Genomic DNA, 18,094 nt, shown 5'->3' on the forward strand with positions numbered 1-18,094 from the left:
GAACTGTGTGTGAGGAACTGCATTTCCATCTGAACATCATGGATGGAGACTTGAACCCACACAGGAGTCAGGCTGTGTGCGTGGTATAATTTGAGTCTTCTGGCAACACTGACTGACCTGCCCATGTCCAGTACTTCCAGAGTTAAATCGCAAGCGAGGTGGAAAGGTGATCCAGGAACTTGGAGAAAAAAAGAAGGAACATCTGAACGATAGCTGTGTTACCACTGCTCTAGACGCTTCACCTCTGTTAGATGCCTTAGGCTTTCAACCATATAAGGTATTATACCCCCAGAAAATGAAGACCCAAGGATCAGAGGATTTGGATAACTTGCACAAAAATACACTGCTAGTAACATTTTAAAAAGTCTTTAAATGACTTCTGATTCCAAGGCGTTATTAATACAAGGAAACAAACTGCAAGCCAGGCCACCCAACCTTCTCACAATCTTGTGAGACCACGATTGGTCATGTATGGAAGATTCCATGTACACAAAAGTGGGGGGCCAGTTTTACCTATAAACAGGGTGGAGTGTGACCAGCGCCCCTTGAAGAGCGCCCTCTAGTGCAGAAACTCCCCCTGGACCCAGCCGATCAGCTCTGAGCCAGTAAGAAGTCCAGCCTCAAACGTCTCCGCAAAGTAATTGCAATAGGCGGGGCAGGAGGGGCGGGAGGTGCCCGGGGAGGGGCCATAGTTTCCGCGGGAAACGATAGCCAATGGGATTCTTAGGAAGGCGTGGTCTTATTCTTTCCCCGCCTCTTCCACTTCCGCTTCCCGGCACTAGCTCTCGCCCCATTGGACGGCGCGGCCTCGGCAACAGCTCTGCGCTTGCGCACGCACCGGCCGCGATGGAGGCGACACCTGCCTGGTGTCCGGGCCGCACTAGAAGTAGCAGTGCGCAGGCGCGGGGTGAGCCGGAGGCGGGGGATGGGAGGCGGAGGAAGTGGGGTGGGGGGGTCTCGGGTTTGTTTGGGTTGTAGGCGGTTCGTGCACAACCCGGGAAAAGCGGGCAATGGCGGCGTCCCGCGCGGCGTCCCGGCCCCCTGTGCAACAAAAGGGGCCAGTGGCTGCCGATCGGAGGCGCAGGTGAGTGGGAAGGTCTCCAGGGGGGCTCAGTGAGGCTCCGGAAAAAGGAACACGGTCCCAGGCATGCGACCCTGTAGTCCCCTCCACAGACCCCTTGGAATCGGCTGCATCCCCTACCACGACGTACGTTCCAGACGGGCCCTCGGGGTGCCCGGAGCCTCACTTCGCGCAGGACTGTGCGGGCTGGCCCTTGGGCCTTGTGCCCCGAACGAAAGTGCCAGCCTTCCTTTGTCTTTCCCACTGGGATAGTGCGTAAGATTCGCTGTGTCCCGTCCTGCTGGATTGCAGTGTCTGGAGACGCTCCATCTTTTTCTCTACTTACTTTAGAAACGGTAGTCTGATCCTTTAAAAGCCAGTGAGACCTGCACACTGTAAGTGTTCGGCCTGGGGTGCATTTGATTTGAATTCCTTGTATCATGACTGCAGTCTCTGCATATAGTGACAGTATTTTTTCAAAGAACTCTGCACAGGCTTTTGAAGTTGAGTATTTTGAAAGGATTAGTAGGGTCCTGTAGTTCCGAGCAGGCCCCTCACCCTATCGGTCTCCGTTCGAGGCAGACAGCCACCTAGGAGAACTTATTTTAATAAGCTGGGAGATTAACTTATGACTCTGAAGAAGGATCCTGCAGAAGGACACGGAATCTTTAGAACTCCCTTCGTGACCCTTTTTTCCACCGTCCATCACTTTCAAGGGCATCCAGAACTTTGATGGTGACTTGCAGACTTGGAAAGATCAGTTAGGTTTCACCCTTTGGTATGATATGGTGGAGGAAGCAGATGTGCAGAGAGAACACTTGATGCTTCAGATAAGAAGCAATGAGTTGTTGGATGAAAATTCAAGTCTGGAACTTTCGAGAGCGTTCAGAACTAGGAGACAGTGAGTTGTCTGTATATGAGATTGCTTAGAAAAAGGTATTTTGTGGGAGAGTTTTAATACCCCGTCAGCATTTAAGGGAAGGTCCAAGGACCTGTAAAGGAAACAGGAGTGTAGCAGGCAGAGAAAGGACCTAGAGAGGATGAAGGATGATGTTAGGAAGGCTAACAGAAATACTTCAAGAAGTAAATGTTTTTGAAGAAAGACATCTGCTTCATTACTGGTTTTATCTCCTAAGGAAATAGCCAGCAACCAACAACATTCTTACTCAGTTTTTGCAGAATTTATGTTTGTCAATATTGGTAGTGTTCTGGTGTTTTTTAAGGGGATTCTTAAATGCAGCGTTTGATTTGTATAGATGATGGTGTTCTAGTAAGTTACAATGAAGGTTTGGAGTAGCAGGTATATTCTCAATACCTCTTCTGCCTTAGGATCACACTTGCTGTCTTGGGTTTCCTGAGTTCCTCCTGTTCCCTTAACTATAAACCTCTAGGAGAATAACATCTTGATGCAAAATACATCCCTTCTGGATTCATAGTATTTCACAGATTTAAAGATGCTGTTTCCTTCCACATTTTATCATCTTTTAAATCAAGTTATGTTTCTTAAAGAAAATTCTGTTTTATTCTTAGGCATATAGGATCAAATTATAGATACATTAATTTTTCTTTGATGTTTGTGTATAAATGCACATATGTGTGTTGGACTGCTCAGAATAAAAATACTGTCTCAATTCAAAAAAATCAAGTTATATTTTTAAATAGGTTTAAAGTAGAAAGTGAAACAGCAGGTGATAGAATGTTGAAGGGATATTGTGCCTGACTGAGGAAATCCCTCTAGAATTTGACAGGAAAGATACATATTTCATACTCTTCTTTTAAAAGATAGTCTTAATTTAAAGTGAGTGAGGACACTACTGGGAAGGAAGCTGTACTGAAAAACAGGATTAAAATAATCGTTACTTTCCTTTTTCACTGCCATCAGGACCTTAATGTCATGTTAGAAAGTTAAGGCTGGAGAGCTCTTGATTTACATAAATTGGATACCTACATGATACATAGTGAAATTGGGCTTTTAGTTCATAAGTAGAAGCTAATCCTTCCAAACCAATAGTGTGAAGAAATCTGTGAACTGACAATATGCCTAGTAAACCAAATTGCCAAAATAGATTAACCTCATTTGCACTGATTCCAAATCATGTTTTTTTTTTCCAAGTCATGTTGATTGTGTCCATCACTGGTATTTTTATGTCTTTTCTGTCATACTTTCTACTTACCTACATCTTAGAGGATTCTGGCTGCTAGTGTCATTTTGTCACAGATTATAAGTTTGAGAAAACAATTTGCAAAAGTAATCTAGAGAGAGAACATACCTGTTTAACCTGGCCATTGTTCATTCCTCATCTAAGGACATTTCGAACTTAAATTGGTTTTAGATAACTAATATAAGATGTATTCTGGAATAATTCACTCAAAATTGGTTGGTCAGAGAAATGCTCCTTGAATAGGTGTGTGTGTATTATTTTGATTGCCATACATATTTCCCGCATCTAGTCTGTCACCTCAGGTATAGTCTCAGTTGAATATATTCCACAAACAATTACACATTATTTCCTTTAGATCATGTTCATGCTTAGTACATCTTTGAATTTAACCAGATTTAATAAAATAGGCTTACTCTTGATTGTTATAAGCCCTAACTTTTGTTCTTATCCACACCTCTTCCACTGATAGCCTTTTCATCTCCCTCTTACTATAGGATAGTAGGAGCCTGCGGCATGCATCCTGACCATCAGGAAACTCTAAAAAGGAACCGAGTGGTCCTGGCCAAGCAGCTGTTGCTGAGTGAACTGTTAGAACACCTGCTGGAGAAGGACATCATTACTTTGGAAATGCGAGAGCTCATCCAGGTATGTAGAGTTGAAAGAGAGGAAGGGGCCAAGAAGATCAGTTGGAGCAGCAGATGATAAGTGTGGGAAGGTTGTCTGAGAAGATATCTTAGGGTTTGACAGGAAAGATACATATTTCAAGATTAATGGGAAGGACTTCAGCTTTAAATGCTTCTCTTTTAAAAGAAATTCTTAAGTTATTTTTAAAAGGAGTGAGGACACAATTAGGAAGCAAGCTCATATGGAAAAATAGGATTAAAAGTAGATTAAATAAATATGTCATGTTTTGTTCCTGTATCTTAGGCTAAAGTGGGCAGTTTCAACCAGAATGTGGAACTCCTCAACTTGTTGCCCAAGAGGGGTCCTGAGGCTTTTGATGCTTTCTGTACAGCACTAAGAGAGACAAAGCAGGGTCACCTAGAAGATCTGTTGCTCACAACCCTCTCTGATCTTCAGCACGTACTTCCACCGGTATGAAATCCTAGAAATGTGGGGTTCTGGGAAGGGATCATCTGGCTGGAAAGAACTTCTGTGGAACAGGATAGGGAAGAGATTTTTAATTTGATTGGACCGTCTCCTTACGGTTTGCCACGATGTGTCCTGATTTCTTACAGTTGAGCTGTGACTATGATGTGAGTCTCCCTTTCCCAGTGTGTGAGTCCTGTTCACCTCACAAGCAGCTCCGCCTGTCATCAGGTGAGAATTGATGGGAAAAAAGGGACCTCACAGGTTGATTTCTCTAATTTTGGCTGGTATCTGGCTTCTCCCTTATATAAGACATATTTCTTGTTGGGAGCAGTTCCTCAGTATATTCGTTCAGCCTCGCAGGACAGTTTGTTTAAGAAATTTACATAAGGCCCTAGTTGGACCTTTTCCCCTTACCTTGCAGATAACATTCTTCAGGGTAAATTGGTCCTTTGAACAATTTATATAGATGGGAAACTTCTACATAGATCAGCCAGCCCTGCCTTGAAAGCTGAATGAGAAAAAGACTGCATTTACCATCAGCCTGATGACTGTTAGCCTACTGATAAGAATCAATATTTTATCAGATAACCTTGCCTTCCAGTCATTCAATGAGTTGAGCATCTACTACAGGCAAGCCCAGTGCAGAGGACTGAGTGATAAGCTAAAGACCAGGGTCTGTACCTTGGTAAAGCTTACAGATCAGACAGTGAGTGGGGGCACAGTGTTTCTCAAGACCAATTCAGAAGGGTGCCCTAAATTACAGTGATGTGCTGCGATGGGGGTTTGAATTGTCTACCAGTATTTTGGCCTTCTGTCTTCCTGCAGATGTGGTAGAGCACTCTCTAGATAATGGTGATGGTCCTCCTTGCCTCCAGGTGAAGCCTTGTACCCCTGAGTTTTATCAAACACATCACCAGCAGGTGAGTCTTTCATATAGCAAGAACTGGGTAAATAGACACCTCTGTGGGACATCTCAACCTAGTTTGTGTATACTTAACTACCTTAATTGTCAGAAAGTCCTTGCTGATTGTTACGTCTGTAGGCATATCTCTGTTTTTGCCTGGTGGAGTTAAAATTACAATTTTGGATCTTTGGTTTTTGGAAATGGTTTTTCTAGCAGCCTCGTCATGATTTGTGTCATTAAGAAGCTCTAACTGGCCTTCTTTCTGCAGGCCTATCGGTTGCAGTCCCGGCCTCGAGGCCTGGCACTGGTGCTGAGCAATGTGCACTTCACCGGCGAGAAAGACTTGGAGTTGCGCTCTGGAGGGGAGGTGGACTATAGTACCTTGGTCACCCTCTTCAAGCTTCTGGGCTATGATATCCATGTCCTGCATGACCAGACTGCACAGGTACCTCGGCATGGAAGACTGACTTGTAAATCAGGGGCTGGGGTTACACTTTGAGGCCAGATTCATCTGCTGCTCCTTTGCTTTTCAGATGTATCTTTAGGTTCCTGCCCTTATATGCTCACTCAGTTGTGTGTCTCATCTTGTGATCTAGTGAAAAGGAATTAGGGCCTGCTAGCTGTTTACATGTGTGACACCTGGAGGTAGTTGTGCTTTCAGGGAGTAATAATAGTCTAGGGTTAAGTTCTGGCTTTGACATGTTCAGAAACTTGATTCCCAGTCCCTCAGGAAGTGGTGAAACAGTAAGATTCATGCTAACCAACTCACAGAAGATATTTATAAACCAGGACTGTGCAGGATATTTACTTCTTGGTTGCTATCACTATTTAGGAACCCAGTTATTGTTTCAGTGATTAATTTTGGAAATGAGAGTCCTTCAAATGAAAGTTTATAAATACTACTTAGTGACCATCTAATGAGTTGACACACAGGGAAATCCCTTACTCTTACCAATTGTATGGCTCATAAGTCTTATCTTAGGATAGACTGTTTTAGGCCTAGATTCCCACAAGTCTTCAGTATTTTCATTATGGGTTATTTAGTCCTTATTGAGCTAAATTACTGAACTATACTGTTGACTTTGTTATTTTTAATATTCATAGGCTATTTGTAAGTATATTAACTTGATTCTGTAACAGTAATCATTTCTTGCCTTTGGTGTTCTCAGTGATGAAATTTTAATTTCTAGAAGATTGACATGGACCTATTGAGATAGAGGATCTTGGTTTTGTTTTCAGCGAGTGTTATATTGTTTTCATTATTTCCTTAGTTCTCTAGCTTCTATGAGAACCGCAAGTTTGCTGTGCATTGGGTACAGCCAGATTCATCATAAGCTGCCAGGATGTTGTCTTTTACATGCCATTTTTGCTGGCTTCCCATAGCAATGTAGTAAACCCACCCTTACTTCAAATCCTTATCCAGAACAATGTCTCTGATTTTCAAAGAATAAAGTAGATTATGCACTTTCCTGAGGCTCCTGGCTATGACTGGAACAAAAATAGGTTATCCCCTGCAGTTGGAACATGTCTTTTATTTAAAATACCCAACTCCCAAAGTTAAAGGAGGAAAGCTTTACAGTATTTCAGCTTATAGTTTCTAGAGGTTTCACTCCATAGTTGCCTAGCTCCAAGGCAGGGTGGCATGGCAGAGGGCCATTGCAAAGGAGAAATAGTCCAGCAGAGAGCAGACAGTAAAAGCAAGCAAGCAGAAAGCCACAGTAGCATTGTCTTCCTGTGCCTTTTATAGTCTGTGCAGCTCCTTGGCTTAGGGCAAATAGTATTCACACCCAGAACTATATCAAACCAATCAGTGGGCTAATTTAGTAATTACACACCCTAATCCCTATGTCACATATTCTAGAAGCAGCCACCTCTGAAAAAGCCCCACCTGTGAGTACATGAGACTTTGGGGAGAACACAAGCCTTAACAACTACAGAAAAAGGAATCTTATTAGAGGGTTGCCTAACAAAATATATGTTATCATGTCTTCCTAGAGATTTTGATTTAGCCATTCCTTTTATTAAGGATCTATTATTATGATACTCAAAATTGTGTGCACTTGATAAGAACATGCATGATAATTAAACATGCCAGACTGAGTCACCAAGTCAGCTATAAATACACTACTGGTTTTTGAGACATTCTGTAGATTTAACGAATCCATGAACTCAGATTTAAGATTGTATTGATTCCTATTCTCTGCTTCTATTTTTATGTAACTACAGTTACAATAAAGTTAAATTTTGAGTATCTTATAGGGGAACTATGTTAGCCATCAGAAACTTTTAAACGGTGGGCCGTGAGTTCCAGGGATTACATGTCAATGGGGGAATGTTGAATATCAGTGGAAAGGAAATGTGACCCCTTAATATTCCCATGGACCTGGTGAGATTAGGAACACAGGCTTCTGTAAGAGCTCAGAGGAAGCACTGCCTGGGTCGGTGTGGAGAGCAGGGCATACAGAGCAGTGACACTTGCTGCGGAGTGGTGAAGCACCCTAGGTGGAGAAGACAGTGTGTAAACAAGAGATCCTCTGTAAACTGGCGGTTGCTGTGAGTATCCTAACTCAGCACAGAGCATCTACACAGAGTGGTTTTTTCCTGGTGGAACAGAAACAAAACCAAATAGATTGAAGATCTTCCTTTTGCCTTCTGAAGCATATTAGACTTTAGAGATAAATTTCACTTGGATATAAGAAATACGGGCCTGGCATAATGATGTGCATCTGTCATACCACTGCTCAGGAGGCTAAGGCAGGATCAGCACGAGTTCAGGGCCACTCTGGACTACATTACCTGACCCTGTCTCCAACAAAAAAAGTGTAATCCTAGAGCATCCTCTTGTGTTGATAACACTGACAGGAACACTGCTTTGGACTTTGTTGCCCTCTATTGACTGAACTAATAATCCCACTGAATTTAAATACTCAAGAGTAGATGCCTAATTCTGTAATTCTTATTATATTAGGGCAAAATGTAACTGTGTACCTCCACCTTATGATGAGTTTGTAATTGTATACTGTAAACATATACTGATAAAATTGTGTAACTTAGATTTAAACATTTTTGAGACCTAAGAAACATTAACAGTTATGACTCTTAAAATTACATATTCTGTAAACAAATGAATTTTGGCTAACCTTTATTACTTTAAGGTTTCTATTATGGTTGGCTCTAGTTTACCCGGGAAATACACTTTTTCCAAAAATTCCATTTCTCTATTTTCAATTAAATTGTAGTCTTTCGCAACTTTCGTATACTTACATTTGTTATCTGCAAAGTATTCCAAATAAGTGAATTAGTACATGTGAAACTTTAAAATAGCAGAATCAGCTGAAAAGTTTGTTAAAATGGGTTTTATAGCCCAAGAGTTTGTATTTCTCACAGGTTCCTAGGTGGTGCTGTTGTTGCTGCTTTAGGGACCACCCTCTGAGAACCACTGTGATATATTGTACAAGTATGCTTTTTATTGGGAGGTGTTCATATTAAGCAGATGTGTGCAGTTCTGCCTAGGTACCATGTTCATCTTCATTATTTTCTTTTGCATGAACCAAATTCTTAAGGTGGTGGTATTGTAAGTGATAATTTATTACAAGTAAGATTAAGTTGGACTACAAGATCATTAATAGGTTTCTTTGAAAAAAGTGATAACATTATTACTATATTAAACATGCACATTATAATGATAGGCCTTTGCAGTATGTCTGAGATGTAGTAGTTAAGTAATTTCTGTGCCAAATCTCAATCTTCAGAAATTCAGAGAAAATTTACATGTAATTAATGTTCTTACTAAATGGAAATCAGAACATTGAAGGGTTGAACTTCTGGTTCCACTTATTGGGCCCAAGGCTCAAGCCAAGATGGGTCCGATTCTCTAACCTGTGTGCATAATCTGCCCTGAACGGCTTTATGCAAAACATTATGCAAAACATTTCATACACATGTTGGTTTTTTTTTTTTTTTTGTTTTTTGATATTTAACCATCTGCTGTGGAAAATAGCAACCAAGTAGTGCCATTCTCTGTTATCACAATTCTTACCCCTCTTCACTAGTAAAGACTGGTTGATGATCAGAGAATCAGAGTTGATTAGCTTATAATTAATTTCATTAGTAATTTGGTTTAGTCTTGTTCTTTAGTCACCTTGATGAGTCTGTGAGCCTATACTCAGAATTTCTTCTGGAGTCAGGCTTTTTTTTTTTTTTTTCTGGTGAATGCAGATTTTTGTTTTTAGCCTCGGTAAGGGTCTCTGACTTCTCTTCTCATTGACCACACAAATAGTGATGTCTTAGTTCACGAGCTTAATTCTTTCCATAATTCTGGTCGCAAACCAAATCAAATCCAATGATGAGGTTCAGTGTTAACCTTGTGGGGAAATTTGATGCAGTGTGCAACCAGAATTGAGGAAAAAATTAAGTTCACGAACCAAGGTACCACTGCATTCCAAAAAAAATTTCTCCTTGGATAGTTTAGATTTTCAAAGAGAAACCAGAGGTTCATGCTTACATTGATGCTGAATGCAAGAGTCAGTGCTGAAAGGTGTTTTTCTTCTAGGAAATGCAAGAGAAACTCCAGAGTTTTGCACAGTTACCTGCACACCGGGCCACAGACTCCTGTGTTGTGGTGCTTCTCTCGCATGGTGTGGAGGGCAGCGTCTACGGTGTGGATGGCAAACTGCTGCAGGTGCGTGTCGACCTGTGGAAATACACGGCCGCTCCCTCCCCCTTGCATTTCTTCCCACGAAGACTGCTGTTGTATGGTTAGGACTGCTGAGCTTCCCTTTTCTTTCTGGCAGCTCCAAGAGGTTTTTCGGCTTTTTGACAATGCCAATTGCCCGAGCCTGCAGAACAAGCCGAAGATGTTCTTCATCCAGGCCTGCCGTGGAGGTGAGTGCTGCGGCAGACCAGCAGCTGGGTGATGGCTCCTGGACAGCCCCCCACCAGCTCTCACTTTCCTGTTTGCTCCTCTCAGGTGCTATCGGATCCCTTGGGCACCTCCTTCTGTTCCCTGCTGCCACCGCCTCTCTTGCTCTGTAAGTGTCTCCCAATGCATGGGGTGTGCTGGGACTTGGGCAGCCCACGGCTCTCAGGCTGGTCAGCTCTCTGTGCACCACCATATCTTGTCCTCAGGATTCTCTCCTTAGTGTCTTTGCCTTTTTCTGATTACTTGGGCTTTTTGCTACGCTTATCTACACAGGTGCACCTTTTTGTTACTCATTCTGGTGAAGAATTTTTCTGTTTGTCTCTTCCTATTTGTCTCACTTTATCTCTTTTCTCCTGTTCTTTCTCCTTTCTTCCCCGCTTCCACTTTCTCCCTAGGCTTCTCCACTCACCTAACTTCCACTCTTGCCACCTTTTCTTTTTCCTTCATGGACCTTGCAGGATAGCAGTACAAAATTGATGTCAGCCCTGGACTCTTTCCTGAGCTGCTTCTGTCCCTCTTCTTTATTATCTACAGTGTGCAGTTTTACCCCTAGAACAGCCAGGCTTGTGTGACAAGGCTCCGAAGATACAGGCTGCTTCTCATCCTGGAGGAAAACAGTAGTAATTAAGAGTTCTAAATTCGGAATAAAATTCTCACTCCACTACTTAGTAATTATATGAAGCTAGAAGGATTGTTTGACATCCCTCCAACCCAGTTTCCTTCATGTAAAATGTGGATTGTAACAACACTGATTGGATAAGGTTGTTATAATAATTAAAGGGATTATGCATATAAGAGCTTGCCTAGCACAGTACCTAACTAATGGTAAACTCACAGGGAAAGCCAGCTGTGGCTGTTATAACAGGATCAGTGTCCTCAAAGGGCACATAATTTGGATTCAAGTTCACTTTATCCAGACATTGAAATGATTTTTTTTATCTGTTGTGTAATAGCTAATATTTTGCTAATCTAGTATTATCATGGGATGTGATACAATATGACTATGACTATGCTAGGTAATGCCACAAAAGCAAAGAAAAGCATAGCTTTTCTAAGAAACTACTCAGGTAACCAAAGCAGATATACATGTAGTGGCTTGCGACTGGTTCTTGAACAAAGGTAAAATTAGTGAGACGGGAACTGTACTTATGTAGGAGTATGCAGTAAGAGTAGATGGTACTTTTAAGTGAAGTTAGTTCAGAGAGACCGAGGAAAGGGTAGGGCTTAACTTGGATCCAGGACATGTGATTTATGGAGGTGTAGGGAGATAGTCTTTCCTTGGAGAAGAAACAGCAGCCTGACAGGCACATCAAGATTCAAAGTGTCTGTTGTGCCCCTCATCCCTCCCCACTCCTATGCTTGGGTCTAATTAAAAAGCTGAGCATCTGTGTGTGTAGTGAAGTGTCGCTGATCACAGAAAGTGGATCCAACTAATTACAAACTTAGTCCCAGCTGAGATTTTGGCCTTCAAACGATAATAGTACAGAGATGTTGAGAGCTTCAATAAGAAGTAATGTGATGGTTTTTTCCCCCTGGCAAGGTCACCAGGGAAGAATTGGCAGGGAGATGCACTAAGAAAACAGCCCATTAGGAGCAGAAACTTAAGTTTTCCGTCTCTGCTACCTTTCCGAAGCCAGAGCACTTCCTGACTTGTGGTGGCGCCTGTATGTATTGAGTGGGTGGATGGGAATTTATCTGCTCCAGAAATCATAATCAGAATATACAGAACAGATGAGAGTGCTGTGAAGAAAGCACTATTTATTGAACAGTAAAAGAAAAGTGCTATTGAGTAATAGATCTGCAGTAGAAAAGAGAAGTTTCTTGTCTCTTGAATTACTTAGCTTGACCAATTTCCTTTGACAATCATTACCAGCAAAATAAAGACATTAACGGTCATTTTCTTCTGAATTCAGGGATACATACAATTTTAGATCTGAGTGGGGAGAAACTGCCTTTTTCTGGAGTAACCTGAATCTTTTCTAACTTCGTGAGATGACCAGTAGCCCATTATCCGTTTGAGGGTTTCAGCTCACCAGACTTTGTACTGTATGTGTTGTACTCAACGTCTGAACGAAATACCATCCTTGGCCCAGCTGACTGACTTCTAAACTGTAGTGCAAGCCTGATAAGGGTGGTGACTTTCTTCACCGTGTCCCCAGGGCTTAGGGACAATGCTATGCTACGTGGCATTTGCCTTTTACTAACTTGTGAGGCTTTTCCCTCCAATTCTTCCAAATGTTCACTTCCTTGCTGGGCTCCCTTGACTGCAGGGTGAAGAATACTCTTACCTTGGCTGTGCTGATCTGTGCTTCCTCCCTGTCTCTTTCCCTGCCAACAGCATCGCTGCCACAGTAAAAGAACACAGCCAAAGTAAAAGTCTGTCTTGAGATAGGAAAGGCCTCCATCCGGGGTCTGGCTCAAGATAGGCTGAGAAACACTGAAATTGAATAGCAGTGTTCTAAGTTCTTTCTCTTTCAAACTTCTCTCAAATCTTGACTGCCTGCTATAACTTGTCTCCTGAATGAAATAAGTAAGTAGGAAGTGGTTCCAAAATATCAAAACCAGTGGAGCGTGGTGGTACATGCCTGTAATCCCAGCACTTGGGTGGCTGAGGCTAGACGATTGCTACAGGCTCAAGGCCAGCTTGGACTACAAAGCAAGACACTGTCTCAATACAAAACGAACAAAAAATACCAAAATCACCTTAGAAATTGACCATGCTTAGTTTTATTTATTTTTTTAGCTGATAACTTAGTTTGCAATTCCGAGTTTTATATGGCGTACATGTTTTAACAACCATACAGCAACCACAGCTTTGGCTTATTGCTTTTCTGCTTCTGTAATAAAACTGAATATCAGTATTTTATTGTGCACTGCAATAAGATCAATAAAAGAACACTCAGGTATTTTGCTAACTGAACAAGTAAATCATAGACCTACATGATTTTTAGTTCTGTTTACAAAGCGTGTTTGCCTTAGCTACTTTGTAAGTAGAATGGGAAATGTTCCAGCCATGTGTACATGCATGTGCTTAAGCGCGGTCCTTGGCCTAGGAGGCACCTCCCAAATAATGGATGCATGCTAGGCAAATAATGACCTTTTTTTCTTTTATTCATCAGCTATAGGTTGGAGGCCACAGCTGCAAATGGCTCTTTGCAGTCCAGGTTATAGCAGATTTGGCCATGCCTACAGCAAGCCCCATTGAGAAATAGGAGAGAATAACGTGTTCATTCATTCTGTCTGCCTTTCTACAGATGAGACTGATCGTGGGGTTGACCAGCTAGATGGAAAAGACCATGCAACGTCCCCTGAGTGCGAGGAGAGTGACGCTGGTAAAGAGGAGCTGCTGAAGATGAGATTGCCCACGCAGTCGGATATGATATGTGGCTATGCCTGCTTGAAAGGTATTTCAAGTTCCAGAAGTGTAATTCAGAAGATTGTATTCTCCTAGGTGTGGGTTTATGGCGCTGGGCTCTCTTGACTGGGAAGGTCCAACTGCCATGGAAATCCAGCTATGTGACCTTCACACCTCTGGTTGCAGGAACTGCTGCCATGCGTAACACTAAACGGGGATCCTGGTACATTGAGGCGCTCGCTCAGGTGTTCTCTGAGAGGGCCTGTGACATGCATGTGGCCGACATGCTAGTTAAGGTAGGTCAGTTTCAGCTAGCTCCATAAACCTTTGCATCTCCACAGTGTTCCGCCTTCCCCTTCCCTTGTTTGTAATCTCTGTCCTTCCCCCTGGTCTGCTCTCATGGAGACTCTGTCTGACTTTGGGTCCCTGGTTCTGCTTTTGCAGGTGAATGCCCTTATCAAGGAGCGTGAGGGCTACGCCCCTGGCACAGAGTTCCACCGATGCAAGGAAATGTCGGAGTACTGTAGCACTCTGTGCCGTCCCCTCTACCTGTTCCCGGGGTACCCTCCCACGTGATGCCACTTCCCTGTTGGCCATGCTGTTGGAGGCCTTGGACTGCCAGAGGATGTCAGAGCCTTTTCTCTTCAGGACACATGGTTTCTGTTTTGCCCCCTCAGGGATATGGGACTCCCCCAGGCATGTTTCCTGTGCCCATCATTGCCACCTTTGCGAATAGGACTCTAGACCTGCTCCTCCTGTGTGAAGCACTCTGCTTTAGGGCCGGTTCTGGCTGGACTAATTGCCGGCTGCAGAAAAAGAGCCTGGCAAGTGATGCTGTGGACTCAGTATCATCATGGGGAGAAGGCAGGGGGGTTCCCCAATGTTTGTGTTATTTCTGCCCCCCAGGCTTTTGTCAGGAGCACTTTGGTCATTACTTGTGTTATGTTAGTTGAGGAGATTGCCTCCTATCTGTTCTTTGATTTGCGTGACCCCATTTGTCCCCAGAGTGAGAGCTTGGAAGGTGTCCCAGTTTAATGTAGACACTTCTGTTTGGCTTTGAAGAAGCAAACATAACTGAGATCCACCCTGCTGCTGTGAGCAGAAGTGCCTGTGGTTCCTTCAGGACTGCCAGCCCCAGGGAAGGACAACCTTTGAACACCTCCACCCTCAGTTCTTTTGGGCTCTAGCTGCCCAGCCTTTCAACAGAGGTAGGGTCCTCGTGCCTCGCTCGCCCCGGAAGTCTTAAAGGGCTTCCACAGTCACTCCCTGAGCTGTTCCTGAAAGGAACCTTGTGAGGAGTGTTGGCAGAATGCGGGGAGGAAGGGCACGGCTCCTCTCCCTGTGACCTTTCTCCCTCCTGCAGGGTGTCCCTTTTTCCTCCTTTTATTTTCATGCACTTAAACTTCAGCTTCCCAGGTGTTACCACTCCACTTCATGTCCCTCTCCCTTTTACCTTGGTTCTCTTCTGCCCCCTTGCCTATCTGAAACTGTCTTGCATGGGTCAGATTTCTGCTCAAGTGTGTAATGTGCTACCTTCTTCCAGCCTCCTGCTTCAGAGTCAGACCCCTTTGGTTTTATGTGAGCATTGCTCCTCTTTATCTCTGCTTCAGTGAAACCCTGCTATTCTTTAAAGATCTTTTTTTTTTTTTTTTGTTCCGGGAATTGAAGGACCTTCTTTTTCATTTCTGTTCCTACCCTCTTCAATCTATTCTTTACATAACAGTTTTTGGCTTTTAAATGCAAATGTAATGCCACTCTGCTGCTTGGAACTCTTGCCTTCCCTTCTACACCTTGTATAAAACACAAAATCCTTGTCCCTGATTCATGAGACCTGGCTTTGCCTTGTCCTTTAATCTCACTAACAGGTGATTTCTCATTATGTTCTGGCCCCAGTGACCTCAGCCCATTTTCTCCAGCACATTGAGCTCTCCATTCCCACTCCATTCTGGCTGGGGAAGCATCTTATTCTTTGTGGAGCCCTTCCAAGCCATTCTGTCTGTGGACAGCCCTCTCCCTTTCCTACTGCATCCTGGTTAATTCCTTCGTTGCACTTATGTGATTTGTAATTATATATATGTTTAGTTTACTAGTTCATTTTGCCGCCTTTACTAGGCTACAGGCTTGAAGAGGGCCGAAATCTGGCTCTTTTAGCAGTATGTACCCAGTACCTGGCACATACTGGTCCTCCATAAATGTTTATGAAAGAGGGAAGAAAGAAGCACCCAACCATAGCTAAAATCCTTTTTGACAGAATTTCCCTTTTGATCATATAGAGTTTAGTATTTGTACCCTTTTTAAGTTTTTCCAGGTGTTTTTTTTTTCTGGGTGTTTTGTTTTTATCCACTGGTATTTTTAGCTTCTTGAAGAAGTTTCAGGTGTGAGATAACTTCCTTCACATCTCAGAGTGCCTAGCAAAGCGCTAGGCCAATAGCAGTCAAGGTGCTTGATAAATGTTTGTTCTGTGAGCCAGATGGTTTGAAGACTTGGTGTCAAGTCCTGCCTTTTTGGTCTGTATAGGATGGATGTATTTTAGTGATACAACCTCCCCATTTTCCACTGCCAAGACTTTTTTGTATAGCTATCAGGTGCCAAATAAATGTTCCTATTTGTTACTGGGGTGTGCCTAATGTCTGTGTTTCTGTGGATATTTAATCTTCTCAAGTCCACATGCATTCCCTTAGCTCCCTGTCATTCCTCCCTACAAGACATGCTTCGAGCTAGAGAGCCCTCTGGTTTTGCCGCCACCCTCTCTTCTACAGAGAATGGGCTCATATGAGTCATCACAGCCCTATGATTTTTTACAGTCAGCTAAAATGGAAGTCATTAACAAGCCGTGTTGGTTCTGGCTTTTTGGCTGGAATAATAGGCCGGACTGGCATAGAAGGGGTAGTAGAATTTCATTTCTCAGATGGTCCAGGTGAGTTGTAAGGTTTTCTAGAGTGGCAAAGATTACAAGAGAATTCTGGCAGTATGGATGAAGCAATTGCATTATTATTTAAGGGGAATCTTAAATTGGGTTGTGGGGTTTGAGCCTGAGGAAGCCATTGTACAGGTTCAGTTGAGCTAGAAAGATTGAGCAGGAGACGGGAAATTCGGTAGAAGCATTTGTGTAAGAAGCACCTACAATTCCAGAGAATTTGCTTAGGAATACAGGAGTGGGTGGCTGTCTAGGAAGAGCAAAAGGACTTTGAATTGAGTTGAACAACATCATCAGAGAAAGAGGAAGTCTGTGGAAAAATACTGAGATCAGAAGGACATAAACATGGACTGAAACCAGTTGGTTTGCAAACACAAGTAGCTGTAAGAGGTATAAAAACCTAGGTGAGGTTGTTACCAGAATCCATAGGAATAAGTACCCATTTCCAGGATAGGAAAGCCTTTTCAAGGGAATTACGGAGCAGTGTCTGAGCTGGAGTCCATGCCCTTCCCTCCCCGCCCTTGAGTAGGGTGTCAGGTTGAATTTCATAGCTGTCTTCCCTTCCCCCACTTACCTCTGCCAGGGGATTCTCTTCTAAAATTATCCCCTCTGAGCCGGGGGCTGCCCTCTGCTGCCCTTCCCCATCCTGTTTTCCCAGATGGGGAAAGGAAAACAGGAAGAGATGAAATGAATGAGTATCAGACTAAAGCTGTGGTATTAAGGAGGGGAGGTGTTTAAAGACAAGACAGACAACAGGGACAACCAATCAGGTGTTTACCCTGTGGTTACTGGGTGGAGCTTTCCATTCCATCTTCCCCTCAGCCCCACAGGAGAATCATTTTCTCATTTTTTCAGAGGCAAGTGAGGCTTAGAAGCTTTGAAATGTAAAAAAGTAGCATAAAGGTGTGGACTGAGTTTCATAGCTCTGATTCTGAATGTTACCTTTACCTTTGAAGTTATTAGAGACCTTACCCAAGATAGGTAACAGTGAGTCTCGGTTGTCTTTATCTAAAAATGAAAATAATTTCTGCCTTGAAAGAACTAAATGTGATGATATATGAAAAGTATCTTGTTTGAAAAGCCAGAAGGGAAAGATCTGGTGGGTACCAAAGGGAAGGCCTAATCTGCAGAGCTCAGGATTCTTCAGGAGAGGCTCAAGATTCTTCAGATAGAGGAAGACCCAGAAAGGAGTAGTCTTTAGTCACAAAGCTGTAGTTGCTATGCTAAAATTTCAGAAAGTATGTGGGATGCCTTCCATGCACCAGGATATGCAAAAGGAGGGTGATGTTTGAAGAATATAGCGTTCAAATTTATCGCCCCATAAATTAGGGAGGCCAGCCTGGAAGCTGTTGGAGTGGGAAAACAGTATATAACCCAGAAATTCCAACTGAAATTTATTGGGTTCAAAGGACTACTCAGATAGGAGCACCTCTGCTCGGGACACAGACTTCCCCTCTGGTTGTATCCTGCATGACCACTTGGTACAGTTGTCCTTTGAAGAACAATTCTGTTAACTGGGTAGGTTTTAATCTTTAACCATCATAAGCTGTAGGAGAATGTATTTAAAACCTCAGAGGAATGAACACAAATTCATGTATTCTTTTAAATTTGCTTCCAAGCTCAGAAACTTCACAGGATTTCCCAGAAACCCACTTTTGGTACCCCAAATAAGAATTTAAGTAC

The 18,094-nt window shown here is 43.0% G+C and overlaps 1 protein-coding gene across 4 annotated transcripts; it reads left to right on the forward strand.

Moving 5' to 3' along the window:
* The first annotated feature begins 455 nt into the window (after window positions 1-455).
* On the forward strand, window positions 456-16,106 carry Casp2 (caspase 2). Of its 4 annotated transcripts, none has more exons than XM_013158867.3 (11): window positions 456-637; window positions 3,717-3,867; window positions 4,150-4,317; window positions 4,461-4,542; window positions 5,140-5,234; window positions 5,487-5,663; window positions 9,771-9,899; window positions 10,012-10,102; window positions 13,394-13,543; window positions 13,681-13,790; window positions 13,939-16,106. In XM_013158867.3, exons 2-11 carry the CDS (start codon window positions 3,736-3,738, stop codon window positions 14,068-14,070), a joined length of 1,266 nt encoding a protein of 421 aa, XP_013014321.1. In that variant the 5' UTR covers window positions 456-637; window positions 3,717-3,735; the 3' UTR covers window positions 14,071-16,106. The 4 variants fall into 4 exon arrangements, with proteins under 4 accessions (XP_013014321.1, XP_013014322.1, XP_003475318.1 ...); XM_013158868.3 differs by lacking the exon at window positions 456-637 and adding an exon at window positions 787-907; XM_003475270.5 differs by lacking the exon at window positions 456-637 and adding an exon at window positions 932-1,084.
* Window positions 16,107-18,094: the final 1,988 nt, after the last annotated feature.

Source organism: Cavia porcellus, unplaced genomic scaffold (genome assembly GCF_034190915.1).
Source record: "Cavia porcellus strain 051 isolate PalLab524CR breed Dunkin Hartley unplaced genomic scaffold, mCavPor4.1 scaffold_6, whole genome shotgun sequence".
In the NCBI taxonomy this organism is placed as follows: domain Eukaryota; kingdom Metazoa; phylum Chordata; class Mammalia; order Rodentia; family Caviidae; genus Cavia; species Cavia porcellus.

Coding starts and splice junctions, on each gene's coding strand:
- Casp2 (XM_003475270.5), top strand. CDS start 1,011: ATGGCGGCGTCCCGCGCGGCGTCCCGGCCCCCTGTGCAACAAAAGGGG. Junction 4,543..5,139: donor GCAGCTCCGCCTGTCATCAG/GTGAGAATTGAT, acceptor GTCTTCCTGCAG/ATGTGGTAGAGCACTCTCTA. Junction 10,103..13,393: donor CATCCAGGCCTGCCGTGGAG/GTGAGTGCTGCG, acceptor GCCTTTCTACAG/ATGAGACTGATCGTGGGGTT.